The 23187-nt window shown below is 44.4% G+C and overlaps 1 protein-coding gene across 2 annotated transcripts in view; it reads right to left on the minus strand.

Moving 5' to 3' along the window:
* The window catches only part of cabp1a (calcium binding protein 1a), a 64317-nt gene extending 41537 nt beyond the window's left edge, over nucleotides 1–22780 (minus strand). The window contains exons 1-2 of one of the 2 annotated variants that reach the window (XM_041203291.1): nucleotides 22657–22701; nucleotides 21832–22032 (exon numbers count right to left, since the gene is read on the minus strand). In XM_041203291.1, coding sequence (XP_041059225.1) covers nucleotides 21832–22032; nucleotides 22657–22701 — 246 coding nt within the window. Of the gene's footprint in view, nucleotides 1–21831; nucleotides 22033–22656 lie in introns of both variants that reach the window. The other variant, XM_041203292.1, reaches the window with a different exon arrangement.
* Between the last annotated feature and the right edge of the window lie 407 nt (nucleotides 22781–23187).

A 23187-nucleotide genomic window follows, 5' to 3' on the forward strand; every position in this document is an offset into this window, starting at 1 on the left:
TAGGATGTATATCCTTGGATATTTAGCTCCCAGTCCTGATCCCCTTGCAGCCATGTCTCCGTGATGCCCACCACATCATACCTGCCAATTTCAATCTGCGCCACAAGCTCATTGACCTTATTTCGTATATTGCATGCATTCAGATACAACACCTTCAGTCCTGTATTTCCCATCCCCTTTCTCATTGTCGTCCCTTTATCTGATGTGCTTGAAGTTAGATTCCTAGCCCTTTCCAAACACTCTGTCCTATTTTGTGTTCTGGAGACTTTAATAGCCTCTCCTGGGCTCTCCTTTTCAGTTTTTTCATAATTTTCCATGAAGTTGAATCCACCCCCCCCCCCTACACAGTAACCTGCTGCTTTGTTTCCCATTAGTCATACTTCTTGGAGTTTTACCCTTCCCTCCACTTTCTAGTTTAAAGTCCTGTTGACCACCCTATTTACCCTTTTCGCTAGAACATTGGTCCCAGATTGGTTCAGGTGGAGACCGTCCCAACGGTACAGATCCCTCCTGTTCCAATACTGATGCCAGTGCCCCACGAAATAGAACCACTCTTTCCTGCACCACTCCTTTAGCCACGTGTTTACTTCCCTTATTTTCGTGTCCCTATGCCAATTTGCACATGGCTCGGGTAGTAATCCGGAGATTATAACCCTTGAGGATCTGTTCTTTAGTTTCTAGTTCCTGATAATCCCCAAACAGGTCCTCTTTCCTAGTCTTACCTATGTTATTTGTCCTGACGTGGACCACAACAACTGGATCCTCCCCCTCCCTCTCCAATATCCTTTCAAGCCGGTCAGAGATGTCCCTCACCCTGGCACTGAGTAGGCAACATACCATGCGGGACTCTCGGTCCTGCTTACAAAGGAAGCTATCAATTCCCCTAATTATAGAATCCCCTACAACTACCACTTGTCTTTTTGCTCCCCCCTCTTGAATGGCTTCCTGTGCCACGGTGCCATGGTCAGCTGGCTCATCCTCCCTACAGCCCTGTTCCTCATCCACACAGGGAGCAAGTACCTCGTACCTGTAGGACAAGGTCAAGAGCTGAGGCTCCTCTGTTCCTGAACACAGGATCCCTCTAGCTGCCTCACTTGCAGTCACACCCTGCTGACCCTGACCACTGACTGGACTTGAGGTACTTAATCTACCAGGTGTGACCGCCTCCTGACACAAAGTGTCCAGGTAACTCTCCCCCTCCCGGATGTGCCGCAGTGTCTGGAGATTGGACTCCAGCTCATCAATCTGAGCTGGAGTTCCTCCAGTAATCAACACTTGCTGCAGATGTGGTCACTGCGGCTCGCAATGGGATCTGCCAGCTCCCACATCATACAGCTACAGCACATCACCTGCCCAGCCATCTCTACTTAGGTAATTAATTTATTAGTTAGCTTTGCAGTGTTTTGGTTTTTAAATTTGGTGCAGATTTCGTACCAACCAATCAGGTCATAGCTTTCCTGTGATGTCACTTTTTCAGTTTTGGCTTCAGTTACTCTGTGCCCCAAGGTCACCACTCCTCCCTCCGAGTCTGCTCCCTAGAGACAAGGCCGCAAATCCCCGAGCTAAGCTAGATTTATACTCACTGCTCCCGTACTCCTCTCTTCGAGTCTGCTCCCTGGAAACAAGGCCGTGAATCCCCGAGGTAAGCTAGATTTATACTCACCGCTCTAGTGCTCCTCCCTCCGAGTCTGCTCCTCTGTTGGATGCCCTTCCTCCTGTTGAGTGCAAGAGTCCTTCTCCTCGATTCCCTCCTGAGTCGTGGTGGCTGTGATGACTTCTCCCAGGATACTTCAGTCACTTCTCACCAGCGCCCTCTGTTGGACCCTGGGTCTAGCTAGGCCCCAACAAGCAATGACTCGTTGTGGCTCTTCAGTGGTCTGTGTGGGAGCCCCAGTCACCCCTTCTTTCTGAGGTGCTGCTTCTCCCTCTGCCTAGTCAGGTGCCTTCATCGCTCTCTTCTCCTTCACCTCCGCTTTCTGTACGCCATGAGGCACACAGCTAGGTCACCAGGCTCCATGCTCCTGATGTACTCTTCTTGCAGGATGAAAGAGAAAGATGCCTGGGTTAGCCTGGGTGTACTAACTGGATGTACTGGGGGTAGCTATCTTGGTTAAGTCTGAAGGTCCCTTACTGCATCCCAGAGAGTGCTGGTCACCATTTGAGTGGCTAGAGTTTAGTGCAGTGCATGGCTGTCTGAAACCCCACCCACCTCTGCCCCACTCCACCTGACCAATTGGCAGCAGCTTTGCCCACTGGACTGCATGCTGTGCTCTCAGCTCAGGTGCAGGCATTCTCCTAACCCACACTGCAAGGCTGCACTGTTAGCTTGAGCCATCGGGGAGACTGGTCCTAACCAGGATGAAGACATTCCAAGGGGCTGTGAGCTCCACGAGTGACTGCTCCACGGCTAGCTTTAGCGAGGAGATTGTACAACATGTCCAGTCGTCCAACTGTTCTGCAGTCCACTAAAACACTCATTAGTTTGCAGTCTGTGCTCGAGGGGTGAAAAGATCTGGAGCATTTTGTGACACTTTCAGGCGCCTGCGTTGCTTGACTGGGCCGAAAAGCTGGAGGCCCGACTCCAAGCATGTCAATATGGCTGTGTCTGAACTGTCTCCGCTACGAAGGAATGGTCATTTTATACAAGGTTTCCCTATTGTGTGGTCACTTCCCTCCCCCACACGTGCTTGTGCATTGCCTTCAACTGCAGGGCAGCCCTTGTATCCCCTCACCCCAACTCAACTTGCCTCAACTGCAGGGCAGCCCTTGCCCCGGCACCGCACTGTCAGCCAGTCGGGAAAAAGGGACTTCCCTGTGCCTCCGCCTTAATGTGTGGTGCCTCAATCTTGAGGTCCAATAGGTGACTCGATTAAGCGTGCGCAACCTTACTGAGCACTCACCGCCGAGTTCCCCTCGAGGTGCAGCTCACCAGATGCATGCCTAATGAATTCTGTTGTGGAACAAGTCAGTGTGCAACCACGCCGACGTGCTCGAATGATCCAGCATGGGGGAGGAATGATTCTGCTGAGCTGGGCTTATAATGATATGCAGATGTATTACAATGAAGTTCCCAACATGCGGTGGCAGGAAATGCGGCCCGTCATTGACGGACAAAGCAGGAGATTGCAAACTGGTTTCACAACGTCGTGAAACTGAATTTTGGCCTTCTCGCCACATTCGCTCATGCCCTCCACGATGCCAGACGGCAGCGGGCACAGAAAATTCCATCCATGGTCTCACCAATGCCCTGTATAACTGAAGCTTAATATCCTTACTTTGATAAAAACAGAATTACCTGGAAAAACTCAGCAGGTCTGGCAGCATCGGCGGAGAAGAAAAGAGTTGACATTTCGAATCCTCATGACCCTTCAGCAGAACTGCGTCCGCAGTTTTTTGTTTTTATCCTTACTTTGATGTTCAATTTCTCCCGTAATAAAGGATAACATTCTATTAGACTTCTTAATTACTTGCTGTACCTTCATACTAACATTTTTTAACTCATGCAGTGGAACACCTAGATCCCTCTGCACCTCAGAATTCTGCAGCCGTTCTCCGTTTAAGTAATACTCTGATTTTTTAAATTCTTCCTGCCAAAGTAAACAATTTCATATTTTCCTACATTATACTCCATCTGCCAGATTTTTGCCCACTCACTCTACCCATCTATATCCACCTGCAACCTCATGCCCTCTTCACAACATACTTTTCTACCTATTTTTGTGTCACCTGCAAATTTAGCTACCGTATCTTCACTCCCTTCATCTAAGTCATTGATATAAATTGTAAAAAGTTGAGGCCCCAACGCAGACCCCTGCAGGACTCCACTCGTCACATCCTATGTCATGAAAATATAATAATTCTCATAATATTATTGTGATTTATTGTAAAAGTGGGTTAATAGTGGGGTTTGGATTAGTTTCTCTGTGTATGTGTGTGTGTGTGTGTGTGTGTGTGTGTGGGTGGGGAGGGGGAATTAATTGAATTGGACACAGCTGTTCTGGAGGCTTTGAGTTATCAACAAGCAACTAGGTTTGAAATGCTAAACACGTAGTTTTAGAGTGTGAGGTGTGAGGAACATTTGCATTTTTAGATAAATTAGGTTAGTTTGAATTGCAAAAAGATGATAAGATGTTACACCTAGCCAGAAGAAGCTAAGCCAAACAGTGTGTCTATTTTTCCCAAAGGTTACTGATAAAATTAATGCTATGAAAATGATTTATATTATGAGAAAAGTAGTTGGAAAAACATATGGGAACAATGGAATTTACATTAAAAAGGGAGAAACATGTATAAAGGAGATGAGGTTATGTGTAAAGGAGAAGGCATTCTAAGATTTAACACAAGTGTGAAAAGCCTCCAGCCTTTGGGCATCAAGTTACTGTCTACAGGAACCGAAGCTAACAAAATTTATTTTGAATGTCACTGTCCAGGGTATAGTGTGCTTTGCCTGGGTCTGTTTAAATCTATTTGTTTTTACTGGTGCCTTAACTGAGATGTAACTGGGAGCCAAATTAATTAGGGGATTTAGGAGTTATTATAGCGATAATTTGTAAACCTATGCATGTGCTGAACATCTTTTCTTTTATTAATAAATGTTTAATTTGTTTTGTAAAAAACCTCTAAGTCTTGGTGGACTTATTACTACTGAATTCAAGGCATGCATCTTGAAATAAAATACAAATTGCAAAACAGTTGTGGCAGTTGTTTCAAGTTTCTCTCTGGGATTTGAGCAGCTCAACACTTACTATCTGCTATGCCATAACATCCTGCCAATCAGAAAAGGGCCCATTTATGCACCATCTCTGTTTTCTACTAGCCAGCCAATTTTCTATCCATGCTAATATGTTACCCCCTACACCATGAGCTTTCACTTTCTGCATTAGCCTTTGATGTGGTACCTTACAAATGCCTCCTGAAAATCCAAATACAGCATGCCTACAGGCTCCCCTTTATCCACAGCACATGCTACTCCTTCAACAAACTCCAATAAATTGGTTAAACATTTATTTCCCTTTCACAAAACCAATCTTCCCGATTACCTTGAGCTTTTCTAAGTACCCAGCTTTAACCTCCTTAATGATCAATTCTGACGCCTTCCCCACGACAGACGTCAAACTAACTGGTCTATAGTTTCCTGCTTCCTGCCTCCCTCCCTTCTTGAATAGAGGGGTTATACTTGCTACTTTCCAGTCTGATGGAACCTTTCCAGAATCTAGTGAATTTTGGACAATTAACACCGGCGGATCGACTACCTTATTAGCCACCTCATTTAAGGCCCTAGGATGAGGTCCATCAGGACCCGGAGACTTGTCAGCCTGCAGCTCCATCAGTTTACTCAATACCACTTCCCTGGTGATTGTAATTTCACCAAGTTCTTCTCTCCCCTTCACCTCCTGATTTACAGCTATTACTGGAATGTTTTTGTATCCTCTATAGTGAAGGCAGAAGCAAAATATTTGTTTATTTCATCCGCCATTTCCTTATTATCTACTGTTAACTCGTCATTACCACTCTCTAGAAGACCAAAACTCACTTTACTTACTCTTTTCCTTTTTAAATACTTGGCTATCCGTTTTTACATTTCTAGCTAGCATCCTCTCATACTCTAACTTCCTTCTCCTGATTAACTTTTTATCTATTCTTTGCCATTCTTTATATTCCGACCAATCATCTGACCTGCCACTCATCTTTGCGCAATTATTTGCTTTTCCCTTAAGTTTGATGCTTTCATTAACTTCTTTTTAATCACAAAGGATGGTGTGTCGTCCCCTTAGAATTTTTCTTTATAGTAGGAATATACTTATTCTGAGTATCCTGAAATATCCCCTTAAATATCTGCCACTGCTTCTCTATTGATCTATCCTCTGACCTAGTATCCCAGTTTACTTTAGCTTGCTCAGCTTTCATGCCCACATAGTTGCTCTTATTTAAGTTTAAAATACTAGTCTCAGACCCATTCTTTTCCCTTTCATACTGGATGTAAAATTCAATCATATTGTGGTCACTGCTACCTTGGGGTGCCTTCACTCTGAGGTCATTAATTAATCCTGTCACATTACACAATACCTAGTCTAATATAACTTGATCTCTGGTTGGTTCCAGAACATGCTGCTCTAAGAAACTCTCTCAAAAACATTCTATGAACTCCTCATCCAGGTTACTACTGCCAATTTGATTTTTCCAGTTTATATGTAGATTAAAATCACCCATGATTATTGCTGTCTCTTTATCACAAGAACCCAATATTTCTTGTTGTATACTTTGTCCTAAATTGTGGGACCTGTAGACCATTCCCACTAGTGACTTCTTTCCCCTACTATTCCTCATCTCCACCCAAACCGATTCTACATCCTGATCTCCTGAACCAAGGTTATCTCTAATATTGCACCAATACCATCTTTGATCAAGTGCTACCCCTCCACGTTTACCTAGCTTCCTATTCTTCTTGAATATTATATCCCCTCGATATTCAGGACCCAATCCTTGTCATTCTATAGCCATGTCTCCGTAACAGCTATCAGATCATATTTATTTACTTCAATATGCACTATCAGTTCATTTACTTTGTTATGAATACTATGCGCATTCAGATACAGAATCTTTAGCTTTGTCTTTTTGTTATCTTTGCAACATCTAGTGTTGACTACTGGTGTATTCTTAGGTTTTAACCCTTCCTGTTCCTTCCTGCTATTCTATGACCCTCATTCCCCATATTACAATTATGATGCTCTACCTTGAATCTACTCCTTGATTTGCCACATCTACCCAAGCCTGATCCCTCACCTTCCCTGTTTAGTTTAAAGCCCTCTCTACTTCTGTAGTTCTGCAATTTGCAAGAACACACATCACAGCACAGTTCAGGTGTAGACTGTCCCAACTGTACAGCCCCCACTTTCCCCAATTACTATGGTTCTCATGCTGACTATGCAGAACCTCCTTCCTTGTCCTGCCTATGGTATTGTTCCTACATGGACCATGACAACTGGATCCTCCCCCTCCTGTGCAATTTCTTCTTCAGCCCTGAGCAGATGTCCTGAACCCTGACACTGGACAGACAACACAGCCGTCTGGACTCTCATTCTTTGCTGCAGAGAACAGTGTCAACACCCCTCAGTATACTATCCCCTACTACCACTACATTCCTGTTTGCTCAGCACCCCACCCCCTACTCTGTGCCTGTACCATGGTGCCATGGCCAGCCTGCTCATCCAGCCTGCAGACTTCGCTTTCGTCCACACAAGTAGTGAGCACCACAAACCTGTTTGACAACTGCAAAGTGTGAGGCTCCTCCACTACTGTCTGCTCGGTCCCATTATCTGCCTCACTCACAGGCACATCCTCCTGTCTCCCACAGCTGACTAAAACACAAGACCCTCTTCTAAGAGTCTCTTCTTGACCAAAGTGTTCAGGTATTTCTTCCCCCTCTCTTATGTTGCGCAGTGTCTGCAGTTCAGCTTCCAGATCAATAATCCTGATCTGGAATTCCCCTAGCTGCTTACACTTTCTACAGGTGTGTCTGTCATGGATCTCCATGGCTTCCAAAAGTCCCCACATTCCACAGCTGCAACATAATACATGCACTGCCACAGTTACTTATGTTACTTAGCTAACTTAATTTAATTACTCATTTAATTAACTTAGAATAATTCCTATGTATACTACACCTCTTTCACCAGTGCATTGAATTACCACTTGAACCTAATTCTCTACTCACTCAGTCTCCATCTCACTTAGGCGTAGTCACCTGTCTCCTCATGCGCACCTTACTGATCACACAGTTTGAAAAGCCTGACTCTTTTATAGACCCTCTGATGAGCCACTGGCTAGTTTAGCTTCTTTCTACAGTAACTAACACCACATGAACCAATTGATTTCAAGTGATTGACAGATAACTACCATTCCAGATGGTTCTCTGTTTAACAAGCTAACCTAACTTACTTGAAGGTTAGTACTGCGTCAGGTCTTGATTCTTAATCTATAGTTAAAAGCTGAAAAGGACTTGCCAGAACTTACCACGCGATGCTACTTGATAATTATCTTCCTGAACCAGTTCAGATCTTTTGCTGTTTTACAGATACAACGTTGGGTGGAAGCGTGACATGCATTTTGTGGGCTGAATTTAATGGCCACAAGCTGGAAAGCCAGGAGCAATCCTGACACAGCCACTTTTGGGAATGCCGATGTAATTGCACAGCCAGCGGGCAATTAACTGCCTGCCATTGGGCAAAAGTCCCACCTCCAAGAGCTGTTGGCCAATTGGATGGAAATTAGCATTGACAAGGAGAGTCAGTCTGCTGATCGTGCCCCATTGCTAAAGAGAGACCACAACAGAGGTGAGATGGAAAAATAAAATTCTGAAAGAAGAGATACCTCTGCGGGTATTACTGTGCACATCGATTGGCACAACTGCTCACCATGAAGTAGTCTGAAAATAGGAATCTAGCAGGGTTTACCCTGACCAAGTTAGTGCCAAATCCCTGCAAGATCCATCTGGCATACCTGTGCCTGGATAATCTTGAACTGCATCAAAGCTTAATGCTATATAAATAACTAACTTGCAATTAGGTAGCAACACAACACAGGAAATCACAAGCATTTCACAGACACTGAAGTGCAATTATAGTAACTGTTGTCATGTAGGGAAATATGGCAATCAGCAATGCTCCTGCTAAGCTGCGTGTGTGTGTATGGCCACGCAGCAACCTGGAAAGTATCGCGCAGATCTCATCCTGGGACAAATATGGTTTGTGTGTGTGGCCATGCAAAAAACTTTAAAGGGATTGTGAACTGAAAAAAAACTGGTCACCTAATAATTAAATGTTAAAGGGAACACTGACAGTCAATTACTGCCTGGCAAGCTCTCGTAATAAGCAATGAGATAAATGACCAGCTAATCTGTTTTTGCCAATATTGGCTGAGGGGTAAATATTGTCCAAGACATTAGGGAAAGCTTCTCTTCTACAAATAGTGTCATTGGGATCCTTGATGGCCAGCTGAGAGGGCAGATGGGAGCTCAATTTAACATCTCATCCAAAAGATGGCACCTCTGACAGTGCAACACTGGAGTGTCAGCCTAGATTATGTGCTCAGGACTCTGACATGGGGCTTGAACCCATAACCTTCTGATTCAGAGGGGAGAGTGCCACCCACCAAGCCAAGGCTGAGAACTTAAATGGCACCAACGAGGATCAGATAATTCAGTCCGCAGCACAGTTCCTGCTATTATAAAAAGCCCAGGCAGAAAGCTGAAGGAAGGCTGTGATAACTGTAAACAAATCAATGAATTAAAATTGCAAAGACTGCAGCCCTTGATTCTACAATTCTTCCTCCTGCCTTCATTACCCCACCAATCGCGTCACAGATCACCGAGTTAATTCTGTTGTCTGTCTGTAATTTAGTGCAGCACAACGCACATTCTATCTCATTGCACCTACATGTTTTTTGGTCAGGGACTGACAGTTATGTTGTGTTTAGATGAATTGGTTGCTCACACTGACAATAATAAATAGAGATATAATAATTGATACCCAGGAGAGATTGGAAGGGAATAAATTACATAGAGGGGTTAGGATGACTTAATAAACTTAGAGGGCAAAGCCAGAACAGTTTGTATCTATCACATGAATCAGCCTTGAGGTGACTGCACCTTTTGATATATATAGCAATAACTTCACATGGTGTTTTTCCTCAGGTTTCACTCTGTTCCCTTTTAAGGTGCTGAGTTATGCCACGATATAATTACTTGGGTAGTGGGAACCTTCACCCCAAGGGCCATCCTTTTTGTGTAAGCAGAGATAGTGAATGTCATCAGGCTATTTTGCCGTGGAGGCCTCACCCCTGAGCCTGACCTGCCAGCCACAAATGTGCACTTTATAGTGCAGTTCACTGCATAGTGATCGGTTCAGAGGCCTCGCCCAATTTTGTTGCCGCTCCCTAGCACTGAGGGCCACCAAGGCCAAAGAAAGCACCCTTACCTCTGACCTTAACTGGGATCAACTAGCTCAGCATAGCCTAGGTATTGAACATTCCTACTCTGTGTGGCTATCATACAGGCAGTGCGTTTACCCACTGACCTATCAGAAAAACTCCCCACAGAACGAAGTAACTATTTTAGAGTCTGTTTTTCACACCAGTGGCTGGAATCCTCTGGCTCCGTGGTGGTGGCTCCCGCTGCTGGAGATTCGGCAGCCTAGCCAAAAGTCCATTGACTTTCGGCGGGACCGGACAATCCCAGCGGTGGGGGACAGCGGAAAATCTCGCCCAGTGACTCTCGGAGAGGATGCTGATGATAGTCGATACTCAGAATAGTGTTGGATGGCCTCGACATAGGAGTACAGTTCTGACAAAGGCACACTGTGATAGCTGAGACATGGATACTGTAAATGTTGTGGTCAGTATTTTCTATTCTGCATCAAAAGACTATTCTTAATGTCTACATGCAATAATGACACTTCATCTACTCTATTGAGCATAGCTGAAACTGAAAATAAAAAGAGAAATAGCCAATGATGCACATTAGCAGTTGAAAGAGAAAATGCTACATAAACTAATATTCCCCTCCAACTGTATTTATTAAAATAGGAAGTTCATACACCCACATTAACAGGTCTAATACTGATATCACACAGTATGGTTTCACTCTTTAGAAGATCAATCTACATTACAACAATAACTTTACTGCATGCAACTCAATGGGGGACAATTTGGGATGTTTCTGAAATGCAAATCTTTCTCCATTACTCAAATATTTTAAGTAGGAAGAATTATCTTAAATCTCATTTATTAATATTTTTAAAAATTCATTTGCAGAATCTGGGGAGCACAAGCAAGCTGTCCTGAGAAGCTGGTCCTGCACCTTTCTTCTGAATGCCTGATAGTGGTTTGATACAAGTGAGTGGCTTGCTAGGAATCGTTAGAGGGCATGTAGAAGTCAACCACATTGTTGTGAGTCTGGAATCACATATAAACCAGATCAGGTAAGGATGCTAAGTACCAGACCAGGTATGGGGGAGACGGTGGAGTACTGGTCATGTACTGGGACATAGGTTCAAATCCCAACGTGGCAGCTGGTGGAATTTAAATTCAATTAATAAAATCTGGAGTTGAAAGCCAGTCTCAGTAATAGTGACCATGAAACTATTGTCATAAAAACCCATCTGGTTCATGAATGTCCTTTCAGGAAGAAAATCTACCATCCTTACTTAGGCTAGCCTACATGTGACTCCAGATCCATAGCAATGTGGTTGGCTATTAACTGCCCTCTGAAATGGCCTAGCAAGCCACTCAAATCAAGGGCAATTAGGGATGGGCAACAAATGGTGGCCTTGCCAGCGACACCCACATCCCATGAAAGAATGAATAAAGAAAGGACAGCAGGTTCCATTCCCTGAAGCACAATACTGAATGTGTTAGGTTTTTATGAGAACCCAACAGATTCATTATCATTGGTACCAGCCTTCTATCACTGGGTTTTTTCTTCTAAAACTGGTGTAATTTGAACTCACATTCTACTAAACTATCAGTCCAAGTCTCTGGGTTACTAATCCAGCAATATAAACATTACATGTAACAGATTTATCCAGCCGTGTTGTTTTTATTTAAAAAATATTAATCCTGATGAGTTCTATAACACAAAGATTGAGTACACATTTAGCCTAAATTACAATCAACCAGGATGTTATACAGATAATAGAATGATGAAATACAAATGGAGGCCATCTGGCCCATTGAATCTGTGCCAGATCCTTGGTATAGCTACTCGGATAGACAAAGAATCTTAATGACAATAGCCGTAGCCATGAAACTCAAAGGTGAAAGCTGTTGATAGGTAGGACTGTCGACCTACCCTGCGCGAATAAAGAGCAGCATATTGTGGAACTATGTAGCTGCGGAGTGCCACATGTGTTTGTGGTTGTATGAGACATATCCTGTTGTATCGATTATTTAAATTTTCCTATTTATTTGAAGTGTCATTCACCTGATAATTCACATTTAATTTACGTTGGTTCTGATTTGCATTAAAGTAAAAGTTACAAAAAGTGGAATCTTGTTGATAATTTTTTTATTTGGTGGTCATTCAGTAAATTTAATTATTTTGGTTTAGTTTTTTTTTTATTCGTTATTGGCTGGGCCAGCATTTATTGTCCATCCCTAAATGCCCTCGAGAAAGTGGTGGTGACCTGCCTTCTTGAACTGCTGCACTCCCTGTGGTGTAGGTACACCCACAATGCTGTTAGAGAGGGAGTTCCAGGGTTTTGACCCAGCGACAGAGAAGGAACGGCGAAATATTTCCACGTCAGGGTGGTGAGTGGCTTACAGAAGAACTTCCTGTTCCCATCTGCCTGCGGCCCTTGTCCTTCTAGATGGTAATAGTACTGGGTTTGGAAGGTGCTCTCTAAGGAGGCTTGGTGAGTTCCTGCAGTGCATCTTGTAGATCGTATACACTATTGCTACTATGCATCGGTGTGGAAGGAGTTTGTGGATGGGGTGCCACTTGAGTTCCCCCACAAGATTCGAACAGAATAGTTCAGCTGAGACCTGACCAATGGCCATTGTAAACCCCATTGACTTGGAACATAAAATCCCACTGCCACAAAATTCCACCCCTAGAGTCTGCTATTATCCTCCTCATTGTTTACTACATTTTGGAATTTTGTGTCATCTGCAAAATTTGAAATGATACCATGCGTACCCAAGTCCAGGTCATTAATATATATCAAACTAAGGAGTGGTCTAAGTACTAAGCCCTGGGGAACCCATCTGCATAATGTCCTCTGAAAAACAATCATTTACCACTACTCTATTTTCGGTCCCTTAGTCAATTTTCTATCCATGCTGCCATGGTCTGTTTAATTCCATAGGCTTTAATTTTGCTAATAAGTCTATTGTGTGATATTTTGTCAAATGTAATTTGAAAGTCTATATACATAACATCGACCAATTACCCTCATCAACTCTCCCCTTGAAGAACTCAATGACGTCGAGTTCTTCAAGGGGAGGCAAACACATTTTGCCTTTAATAAATCCATGCTGCCTTTTGTTTTATTAGCCCCTACCTTTCCAAATGCCAATTAATTTTGTCCCAGATTATCATCTCTCTAAATTTCTCCACAACTAATGTTTAGATAACCGGCCTGCAGTTGCTTGGTTTATCTCTCTCCCCATTTCTAATGAGTGTAATAATTGCAATCCTCCAGTCCTCTGGCAGCACCCTTATGTCCAAGGAAGATTGCAAGATTGAAGCCAGATCCTCCCCAATTTCCAACCTGATTTTCCTCAGTAACCTTGGACACATCCCATCCAGAGTGAGTGTCTTTTCTATTTTAATGACTGCCAACCTTCTAAGTACCTCCTCTGTATCTATTTTTATCCTATCCAATGTCTCTACTGCCTCCTCCTTCATCGCTACCTTCGCACCATCCCTCTTCTCTAGTGAAAATGGATGGAAAGAATTCATTAAGTACCTCAGCCATACCCTCAGCCTCCATTAGAATACATCCCTTTTGGCCCCGAATTGGCCCCATCCTTTTTTTTCCTATGACATAGCCTTGCATGTTAGGTTGTTGATTATCTGGCAACCAGTCCCTTATCCAGGTATTGTTTTGAAGCTTCAGCATTTACTCCAAATTCCAGCATTTTTACTGAAGGACAGTAAAAGGACAGCCCATGACTTTGTATATTAAGATCTGTTCAGCTTTCTGAAATGGTTCTGAACTGTAAGTAAATCATGTAGATTTTATTTTAACATGTCCTTCTAGGCTTACCAGAGTAGTTTAATTACTCTAAAAACTGTCAGCCCATAATCTAATCAGCAAAGCCTGCTATGATAATTTGATCATTAAAACCACCTGAAGATATTCTAACAGCATTGATATTAGTTTTTTTTAGTTGCTAACCTATTCTCATGCTTTCTCTTTGCCCCCCACTCCCCCTTCCCTTTACTCCCTTCTTAAAACCTCCTTTACCTTCTATATTCAGCTTGGATCTCTACTATGAAGTTTGCACATGGCATGAGTCTCTTTTTTCTCTCTCATTTTAATTTATATATCTTTATTCACCCAGGGAGCTTCAACTTTGGATTCCCTTCCTCCACCTCTCTCCACCCTGGAAATATACCCATCTCCTCTTTGAAGGCCTCCCATTAATCAATAACCAGTTTGCCTATTAAGTTTGATTCCAACTTCCTTTTTTAACTCACTGTAGTTAGCCCTTCACAACAAAAACAAAAACAGAATTACCTGGAAAAACTCAGCAGGTCTGGCAGCATCGGCGGAGAAGAAACCTTGAGGACTCGAAACATCAACTCTTTTCTTCTCCGCCGATGCTGCCAGACCTGCTGAGTTTTTCCAGGTAATTCTGTATTTGTTTTTGTTTTGGATTTCCAGCATCCGCAGTTTTTTTATTTTTGTAGTTAGCCCTTCTTTGGTTAAGTATCTTTATGCTTAATTGCTCATAGTCCTTTTCCATAATTATTCTAAACCTGATTATGTTATGATCAGTGTTCCCCAAATGCTCTGCCATGAAACATGCTCTACTTGCCCCATCTAATCTCCAGAATTAGAGCCAGCATTACTGCTTACCTCACTGGGCTGGAAACAGACTGATCAAGGGAGTTCTCTTGTACACATTTCAAGAATTCCTCTTTACCTTATACTGTTCCTATTCTAGTCCATGTTACAATAGTCACCAGCAATGCCCACATCCCATGAACAAATAAAAAAATTGAACTTCCCAATATTCATGACTCTAAAATTCTTTAACGGGCAGAATTTGCCCGTTGGCATGGGGGGGGCGGGCTCTGCATGCTGATGCATAAAATGACGCATGGTAACATCGGGTGAGCGTCCTGACATCACCGCGCACCATCGCGATATTTCGGAGGGCGGGCATGCGATGATCTCCGATGTGCGCCCACCATTGATTAAGGGGCCACTTAATGCCCTTGAGGCACCAACTGATGGTGATTTTTCAGGGCCCGTGCAATTTTCAGGTCGTCACATGTGCACAACGGACAGGCGGGTAGGACACATTTGTATAAACCTCATCCACGGGCGGGATAAGAGGAGTCAGTGGGGTCGCGAATGTGCTCAGTTACTGATACTTGCCTGTGTGAGCAGAAATACTTCAAAATTCATACCAGCTGCTTGGACAGGACTCACAACCTCCAGGTCAGCACTCTACAATGAAGATTCTTTTTGGGACCTGCAGGTTTCAGGAAGCCTTCCTTTAGCCTGGGAATGGGAGTTGTGCTCTCCACTTGAGGCACCTCCTCTGAGGAGGAACAGAGGGCCAGACAGGGGAGGAGGCCAGGAGTGTGCATTCAGCCTCCAGGGGAGCCACCTTTGGGAGGAGAGGCGCAGGCACAATGGGCACAGGGCAAAGAGGAAGTCCAAGGAGGAAGGAGCTGCAGAAGACACCACTATCCTGCTGCCAACGTGGAGACAATGTCAATGTGCATCCCTGTCCCCTGGATCATTATGCGCTCATCCTTCCTTAAGTAATGTTCAAGCCATGTTGCAAACTTCAATCACTGAACATTCAGCAGTGCCATGGCTGCTGGGACACTAATGGTGGCCTCAGTGCTGGGCAAACATACCTGCCCGTGGGCAGCCCAGCTTCTCTGATACTGGTGGACCTGGGTGCATGGCGCCTCTCCACATCGAGGGCTTCCTGCTCAAACCTGCTAATGATGGCCAACTGGGCCGGCCCTCCGCCAGTCCTCAACCGCTCAGTGGCATTATGAATATTCTTCTCCTGAAAAGGAGAGAAGAGCATTGATTACTGCAACTGGTACCTGGAATCTCTTCGCTGCTGTCCCACCCCAATCAGATTGGGACATTGCAGGGCTCCAGTGCTTCCTCACCCCACAGCTGCCGAACACTCACACAAAGAGGCCAGGCCTGTCCCCCGCACCCCCCCCAACTTGGCCAAATGCAGACAATGTCACATTTGGGACCACACAGTCCAACCTTGCAGAGCAAGGAGGCGCAAGATGGATTAGTGCCCCGCCACCTGGAAGCTCCCCTCCCAGCCTGTCAGCACCCTGACTCTGACATGTTTTGCAGTTTCAGCACTGCGCCCAGGTGCAGATCCTCCTGGTTGCCCCCAAAACAGTAACATGAGTGTCACTGTACCACATGCTGCGGGTGCAGAACCCACCACATCAGCACCCTCTCAGGGTGACCCTGACATGGCCAATATCTACTGACCACCCAGCGAAGGATACGTGTCGTCAGTGATTCAATGCAGTAACTGCACTCAGAGTTGGGGGTTGAGGCGGGTGGCTGGCCAAGGGGGAAAGCCTACCTGCTGGGTTAAGTGACCAATGCCAACATGGTACTCACCCTTACAGAATGCAAAAAGTCATTAAAGCGCTTGCGGCACCGGATCCAGGTACGCTGCACCACGTTGTGGGAACTCACCATCTCCGCCACCTCCTCCCAGGCACGTTCGGTCATTGGGGGGGGGGGGGGGGGGGGGGGGGGGCGCCTCCTCCCCTCCTCCTCCTGTCCTGGAGTACGAGGTCCTCTCACCGTGCTGCCACCTCCTTGAGGGCAGCAAGGCAATTGCCTGAGAAACGAGGGGCACAATGGCCCACTGCCCTACCTTCCTCCCTGGCCTGTTCACCAGCAGCGCTCTGGGAAGCCCTTCTGCTGGCTATGATTCACAGCCTTTGCAGGCTGCAGGAGGAGTTTTAAACAGGCCGCTGGGTCGCCATTGGACCCAGTGGTCATAGCAGTCCTGCTGCCACCCGCCCACTCCCGCTGTCCTCGGGAGCCGCGTTTCGCGCTGGGTGGGCCTTAATTGGCCCACCTGCGTATAATGGCGGCGCGGACCCGATCGTGGGCAGTGATTGGGTCTGCGCCTGCCCACGCCTGCATGGCCTGCTTGACAGACAGAAAATTCTGCCCCTTCCTTCTGTAATTTGACTGAAAATTTGTTCCTCTATCTCCTTTCCACTATTTGGTGGCTTATGTACAGGCACAGTAGCATAATAACTCCTCTACTGTTCCTCAACTCTAACCAAAAAGATTCTATCTTTGACCCCTCAACAATGCACACACACTCCAAACCCATCTTAAACTGCATCACATTTGCTGCATATCTAGGTATTCCTATTCCTGAATTATACTCCAGGACTTAGAGCAGGAGTAGGTCATTTGGGCCTTCAAGCCTGCTCTGCCATTCAAATAAGGTCATGGCTGTTTTCATTGTGGTCTCAACTCCACTTTCCTGTCTGCCCCCGATAACCCTTGATTCCCTTGTCTATAAAAAAATCTACCCAACACAGCTTTGAATTAATTCAATGACCCAGCCTCCACTGCTTTCTGAGGAAGAGAATTCCATACATGCATGACCCTCTGAGAGAAAAAAATTTCACCTCATCTCCATCTTAAAAGGGAGACTTCTTATTTTTAAACTGTGTCCCCTTGTCTTAGTCTCCCTGACAAGGGGAAACATCTTCCTGGTATCCACCCTCTCAATCCCCTCAGGATTCATGTTTCAATCACCTATTCTTCTAAACTCCAATGGGTGAAGGCAACCTGTTCAACTTTTTTTCATAAGGTTAGCCCTTCAGTCCAAGAATGCATCTAGTGAAGCTTCTCTGAACTGTTTCTAACACAATTATATCCTTTTTTGAAATAAGGAGACCAAAACTGTGCACAGTATTTCAGATGTAGTCTCACTAAGGTCCTGCAGTAAAAGTTCTCAACTTTTAATTTTGCGCTATTAGTCTGACTCAGTCCTCTGTGCACCTTGTTGTGCTCGCTAATGTCTCACTCTTGTGCCCATCCCGTTAGTAAATTAGTTTAAACCATCCCTCACAGCACTCGTTAACCTTCCCGCGAGGACATTGGTCTCAGCTCTGTTGAGGTGCGACCCATACACCTTGAGCAGGACACTCCAGCTGATCCAATGTGTATGTGAACATCCACCAGGTTAAACAATTCTGGCATAAAATAGGCATTAAAATCAGAAAGTGTTGTACAGAAAGACTTTGAGGAGACTCTGGATAGACAGCCAGGCGTTAGAATGTGATTGAGGACTCTATGTGGGTTGGGTGATCCTTCTAGGGACTTGGTCGATAATCCCCCCCTCCGAAAGATATAGTTGGAGATTGGGAGAATCCCCACAGAATTTCCAGGCCCCTGTATTAACCTCATCTGTGAGAAAGTATAGCAGTTCATCAAACCCCTCTCCTAACCATGCAGTGTTGGCAAGCTCGAGGAGAAAGCAGATCTTTGGCAGAATAAGTGGTTGATGGATACGAGAAGTTGAACAGTGGAGGCTGTTTGGAGTGTGAACTGAGCTGTATGCTCTTGTATGTTCATGCTCACAAGCTTGACCCTTCCATTCATTGTTCAGGCTCCACGGAGTACGTACATTTCTCACATTCATGAAATCGATGCATGATAAACCAGGAAGGCTGTGAGATCGGCACCAAACTCCTGGTCTGATATTCAGACTAATGTTCTCAATGATAAGTCAGATGCAATAATTTCAAAAATCTCTCCCACAATATTCAGGAGCTGTGTCCAAGTTTGCTGACCAGAAGAATGAATGCTATAGATCAATAAAGCCAATCATCTTGTTTTCCAAAGCTTTCTATAAAATATAATATTCTGTACAATTACATTTTTGTTTTGATTCAGCTGGTGGTTAGGCAAGTAAAGGGACTGCCTCTATTGTGTGGCTTAAAAATACAGTCCAAAAGAAATGGTCTGAAAAAGAAACTTTAATTCATTAAGATACTGATCCTCTTGTAGCGAAACTGTTCCACCTCCCACCCTTGGATTAAACAAAGTGGAGGATAGATTAGCAACCACTGTACAACATGGCAGCCTGGGGAACCAGTTCAGGCTGCAGGTAAGCAGGAGTGAAAAATTCCATACAGATCACACCTCCAGGCCAACAAAATGGACTAACTGATGAGGTGACTAAACTAATTTTCTTCTCTTCTGCACCGAGCAGCACAATTGCCAGTCCATTCCTTCATCTGCTTCATCCAGCACATCAACAACAACAAGTTACACTGATATAGCACCTTTAATATAGTGAAACATCCCGAGGCTCTTAATGGGGAGGGGCTTCATTAAAACAAAGCGTGACACCTAGACTCATAAGGAGACATTAGGTCAGGTGAGCAAAGGCTTGGTCAAAGGGGTCAGTTTTACGAAGTGTCTTAAAGGGGCAGAAAGAGGTAGATGGGCAGAGAGGTTTGGGAAGGAGCTTCAGAACTAAATACCCAGACAGCTGAACTCCCAACAGCTAAAGATTGTGTTCTGTATCATTTCTATAATAAAGTCCTTTTTTTTTACATTAGCCTGACACACAACTTCCCACCAGGACAAGCTAATACAATGTGGGTTTGGAACAGGGGCGGGGAGGGGTGGTGTGCAGAGGTAGGGGAAAAGACAGGTCATAACTCCACCTCCTTTGGATGCTTGTACCTAGATGGGTGTTAGCCCCGTTTCAGAGGGTGCAACGATGGTCTAATACTCAGTGGGACCACAATTGGTGGGGAGGGGAGGGGAGGCACTCAGTTCCAATCTGTACTATCTTCTCAAAAGACGGCAATTTCTTTACCCCTGCATATGCAAATACTACAAGATATTGATGCAAATAGCCTTATATTATGAAAGGCTTGTGTGCCACTGGCTTGCAATGCCCCAAGAAAGATCCAGTCCTGAATAAAACGCTCAAAAGTGACACAGATGAAAGTTGGCATTTTAGCTAGACTGGATTCTCATACACCACGGTCACTATGGTGAATGATGAATTATATCGGTCCCATGAATGTCCATGTGGAGTATTTTTATACTAGCAGAGACCCACTAAACATTTTCAGTCAAATTAGTACCTTTATTACATATGAACATATGAATTAGGAGCAGGAATAGGCCATTCAGCCCCTCAGATCTGCTCTGCCAATTGATAAAATCGTGGCTGATATGATTGTGGCCTCAAGTCTACTTTCCCGTCTACCTGCTATACTCTTTGACTCCCTTGTCAATCAAAAATGTATCCAATTCAGCCTTAAAAATATGTACCAACCCAGCCTGCACTGCTCTCTGGGGAAAAGAATTCCACATACTAACCAAGCCTTTGAGAGGAAAGAATTCCACTCATCGCCACCTTAAAAGGGCGACTCCTTATTTTTAAACTGTGTCCCTGAGTTCTAGTCTCTCCCAGAAAGGTGAAACAGCCTCTCAGCATCCACCCTGTCAAATCCCCTCGGGATCTTAGATTGTAACAGTACTTCTTTAAATACAAGGTTTCTAGTTATAATTCCACCGAAGACTTGAACAAGATCAAAACTTCTCACTGCAAAAAGCTGTGAACGTGTGAAAAACTGCTTAGGAAATAATCCAGGCAGACCTAAACCAAGTATTATTACATACGTATGAACTTACGAGTTAGGAGCAGGAGTAGGCCAGCCTTTCGGACCTGCTCCAATACTCAATAAGATCATGGCTGATTGGATTGTGGTCTCAACTCCACATTCCTGTCTGCCCCCGATAACCTTTGATTCCCTTGTTAGTCAAGAATCTAGCTACCGCTGCCTTAGAAATATTCAATGACCCTGCCTCTACCGCTCTCTGGGGAAGAGTGCCACAGACTCATGGCCCTCAGAGAAAACGTTTCTCCTCATCTCCATCTTAAATGGGAGAGCTCTTATTTTTAAACTGTGTCCCCTGGTGCTAGACTCACCGGCAAGGTGAAATATTCTCTGAGCATCCATCCTGTCAAGTCCCCTCAGGATCTTATATTGCAACAGTATTCTTTAAATTATAGATATAGATTATTTTATAGATGTTACATAACTGCAATTTGCAGAAAATCTTCAACAAGAACAGAAAATGGTGGAACTACACAACATTGGCCTCTCGACCCTGGGCTGGAAGACTATTCGAAGGAGCCTTCGGCTTCTCCCAACAAAATGAACCCGACTTTACTTTAAAACGTGCAGAGCGCTGATGAGGAACATGAAGGAAAGGGTTAAAGCTCTCGAAGGATCAGTGAAGATTAAGGATGAGCCAGTTTAAGTGTAAAGCTGCCCCGAGGTGAGAGTCATGCTCCCCTGAGCTGGCCCCTGCTGGCTGCTGCTCTGCGCCCCTATTCAGACGGAAAATTTTCAGACCGTTGGCTGGAAGGACAGGAAAATCGCGGGGGATCATCGCCGGCCGCAAGGGTCGAGCGGACACAGGCTGTGTGTGTGTGTGTGTGTGTGTGTTGGTGTGAACAGGCAGAGTTATAGGTAAAACTAGTGCATTTATTGCTGGGCACACCAAGAAACGTCATTTCGACGCTGCTTGTTCTTGTTAATGAAAGTCTGATGTTGCTGAAAGACTTTTTTTGATTATTTGGTTACTGAAATGATACTTTTGGACAGAACTTCCTTAAATTAGAAACGTAATCGTAGTTAGTTCAAGACAAGACTGGGAATTGAAAACAAAGGATCCACTGGACTGTGGATGCGAGGTGAATGTGAATATAAGGGAGACAGACTTCATTACGAAATCTCTGAATGCACTGAGGGGAAACTTTAATCATGCCGAATGTCTTCTACTTTTAATGTTTATTTTTTTTTTAAAAAAGGTTCGTAAAAAAATGTCTCGTTTATAAATACAGCATGCGTTTCACTTGCAAAGAAAAAAAACCCACTATTTCACCTGGCTGTTGGCAAATGAGCTAAGATTGTTCACACACAGCTCAAGACAGATTAGGATGGGGAGAGAGGATAACAGAATGCGGCAGCGAAATGGTGGTGAAAGCGGAGAGACACGTCTCCCGATGGATGCACAGTTTCCAGTTTGAAGACTTACTTACAGCCTGCCTCTCTGCGAATCCTTTCCTGAGGAATATGCAGGCTGGCCCGAGGAGATTGTGCATGAGTGCACAGTTGTGAGCGAGGGCGAACAAGGGCTCCTGGTACTCGCTCCCTCCAGGGGACGCTCCTGCTGCTGCTGCTCCCGCTGTATCCTCGCACGTCTTGACTACTTGGTAGCAGTTTTTCTCCTCATGTCGAATCTTTTACACCCCAATCATCAGCAGACACAAAATAGATTAGAGCCCAGCCGGCTGGACATTCATTTCTTTTTTAAAAAAAACATGCCGATTTTCTTTAAATAAAAAGTCGCATGCTTTTTTTGGAAAAAAAACTTTGGGTTAAATTTAAGCTAAAAAGTTCTCATGCGAGCAAACGTTACATGGATTTGCATTTCCCTCAGTACAGTTCTGTTTGAATATTCAATGTCCATGCAATGCAGTACTGTACTTAAAATCCGTACAGAATGCTGTTTAGTAATTAAAATAAACCTTAATTTGTAGCCGTGCTGAGGGGGATTCGACACGTGCACAGTATCGAACCGACAGCTCAAAGGAGAATTCAGTTTGAATACAGAGCAATATTCTGTTTTAAAATGCATTGACATTTCACTAAACACTTACACTGTTACACTCCAATAAAACTCAAGATTAGTTATCTTGTTACAAGTCCGAGGGCTGGTTCTCGGTTCAATAAATTGTTTTCCAACATGCATCTCAATGCTCTCTAGTGCATTAGGTTATACAGACACGGAACCTTACGAAATACTGAAACGCCACTTGCACCGTATTTAGATTTTGCCAATTGTTCCAAATTGTGCGATTTACCTTTTTAGACAGGTTTCTGAGCGGTGATTTGACACAGTTCCCCATGTTTGACAGGTGCTCTACACAAGGGTCAATTCGGTCTGCAAACAGTCCCATCAAATGCAATTCCTATCCAGAAACCGAGTCCGTTCTCGAAGTCCCAACCATGAGGGCAGTGGGTTTGCTGGAGCCGCCTGTGTGTTGATAGAGATGAGGTAGTGGATGTGTAATCCGGTGAGGATTAGTGCCTCACCAGGCAAACTAATGAATTGTTGTGGTGACGAAAGACGGATTTTGAGTGGGATTTACAGACTGGGGATGAAGTGACTTTAATGACCATTCGGGGAAGTCGAGCTCCTCTTTCCTCTCTTGATTGTTCTTGATGGGTGATTCAATGCGAGCTGCAACACTTCCAGATATGACTGGACGTCAGTGACGAGGCAGTGTATCGACGTAGCATCGATCAAATACAGAGTCGTTAGCATGTTGTTTACGAAGGGAATGCACACTTTACGGAATTAACAGCTTGTGGACTGTGCTGGCTGAGTGTAA

Source organism: Carcharodon carcharias, chromosome 13 (assembly GCF_017639515.1).
Source record: "Carcharodon carcharias isolate sCarCar2 chromosome 13, sCarCar2.pri, whole genome shotgun sequence".
NCBI classification, from domain to species: domain Eukaryota; kingdom Metazoa; phylum Chordata; class Chondrichthyes; order Lamniformes; family Lamnidae; genus Carcharodon; species Carcharodon carcharias.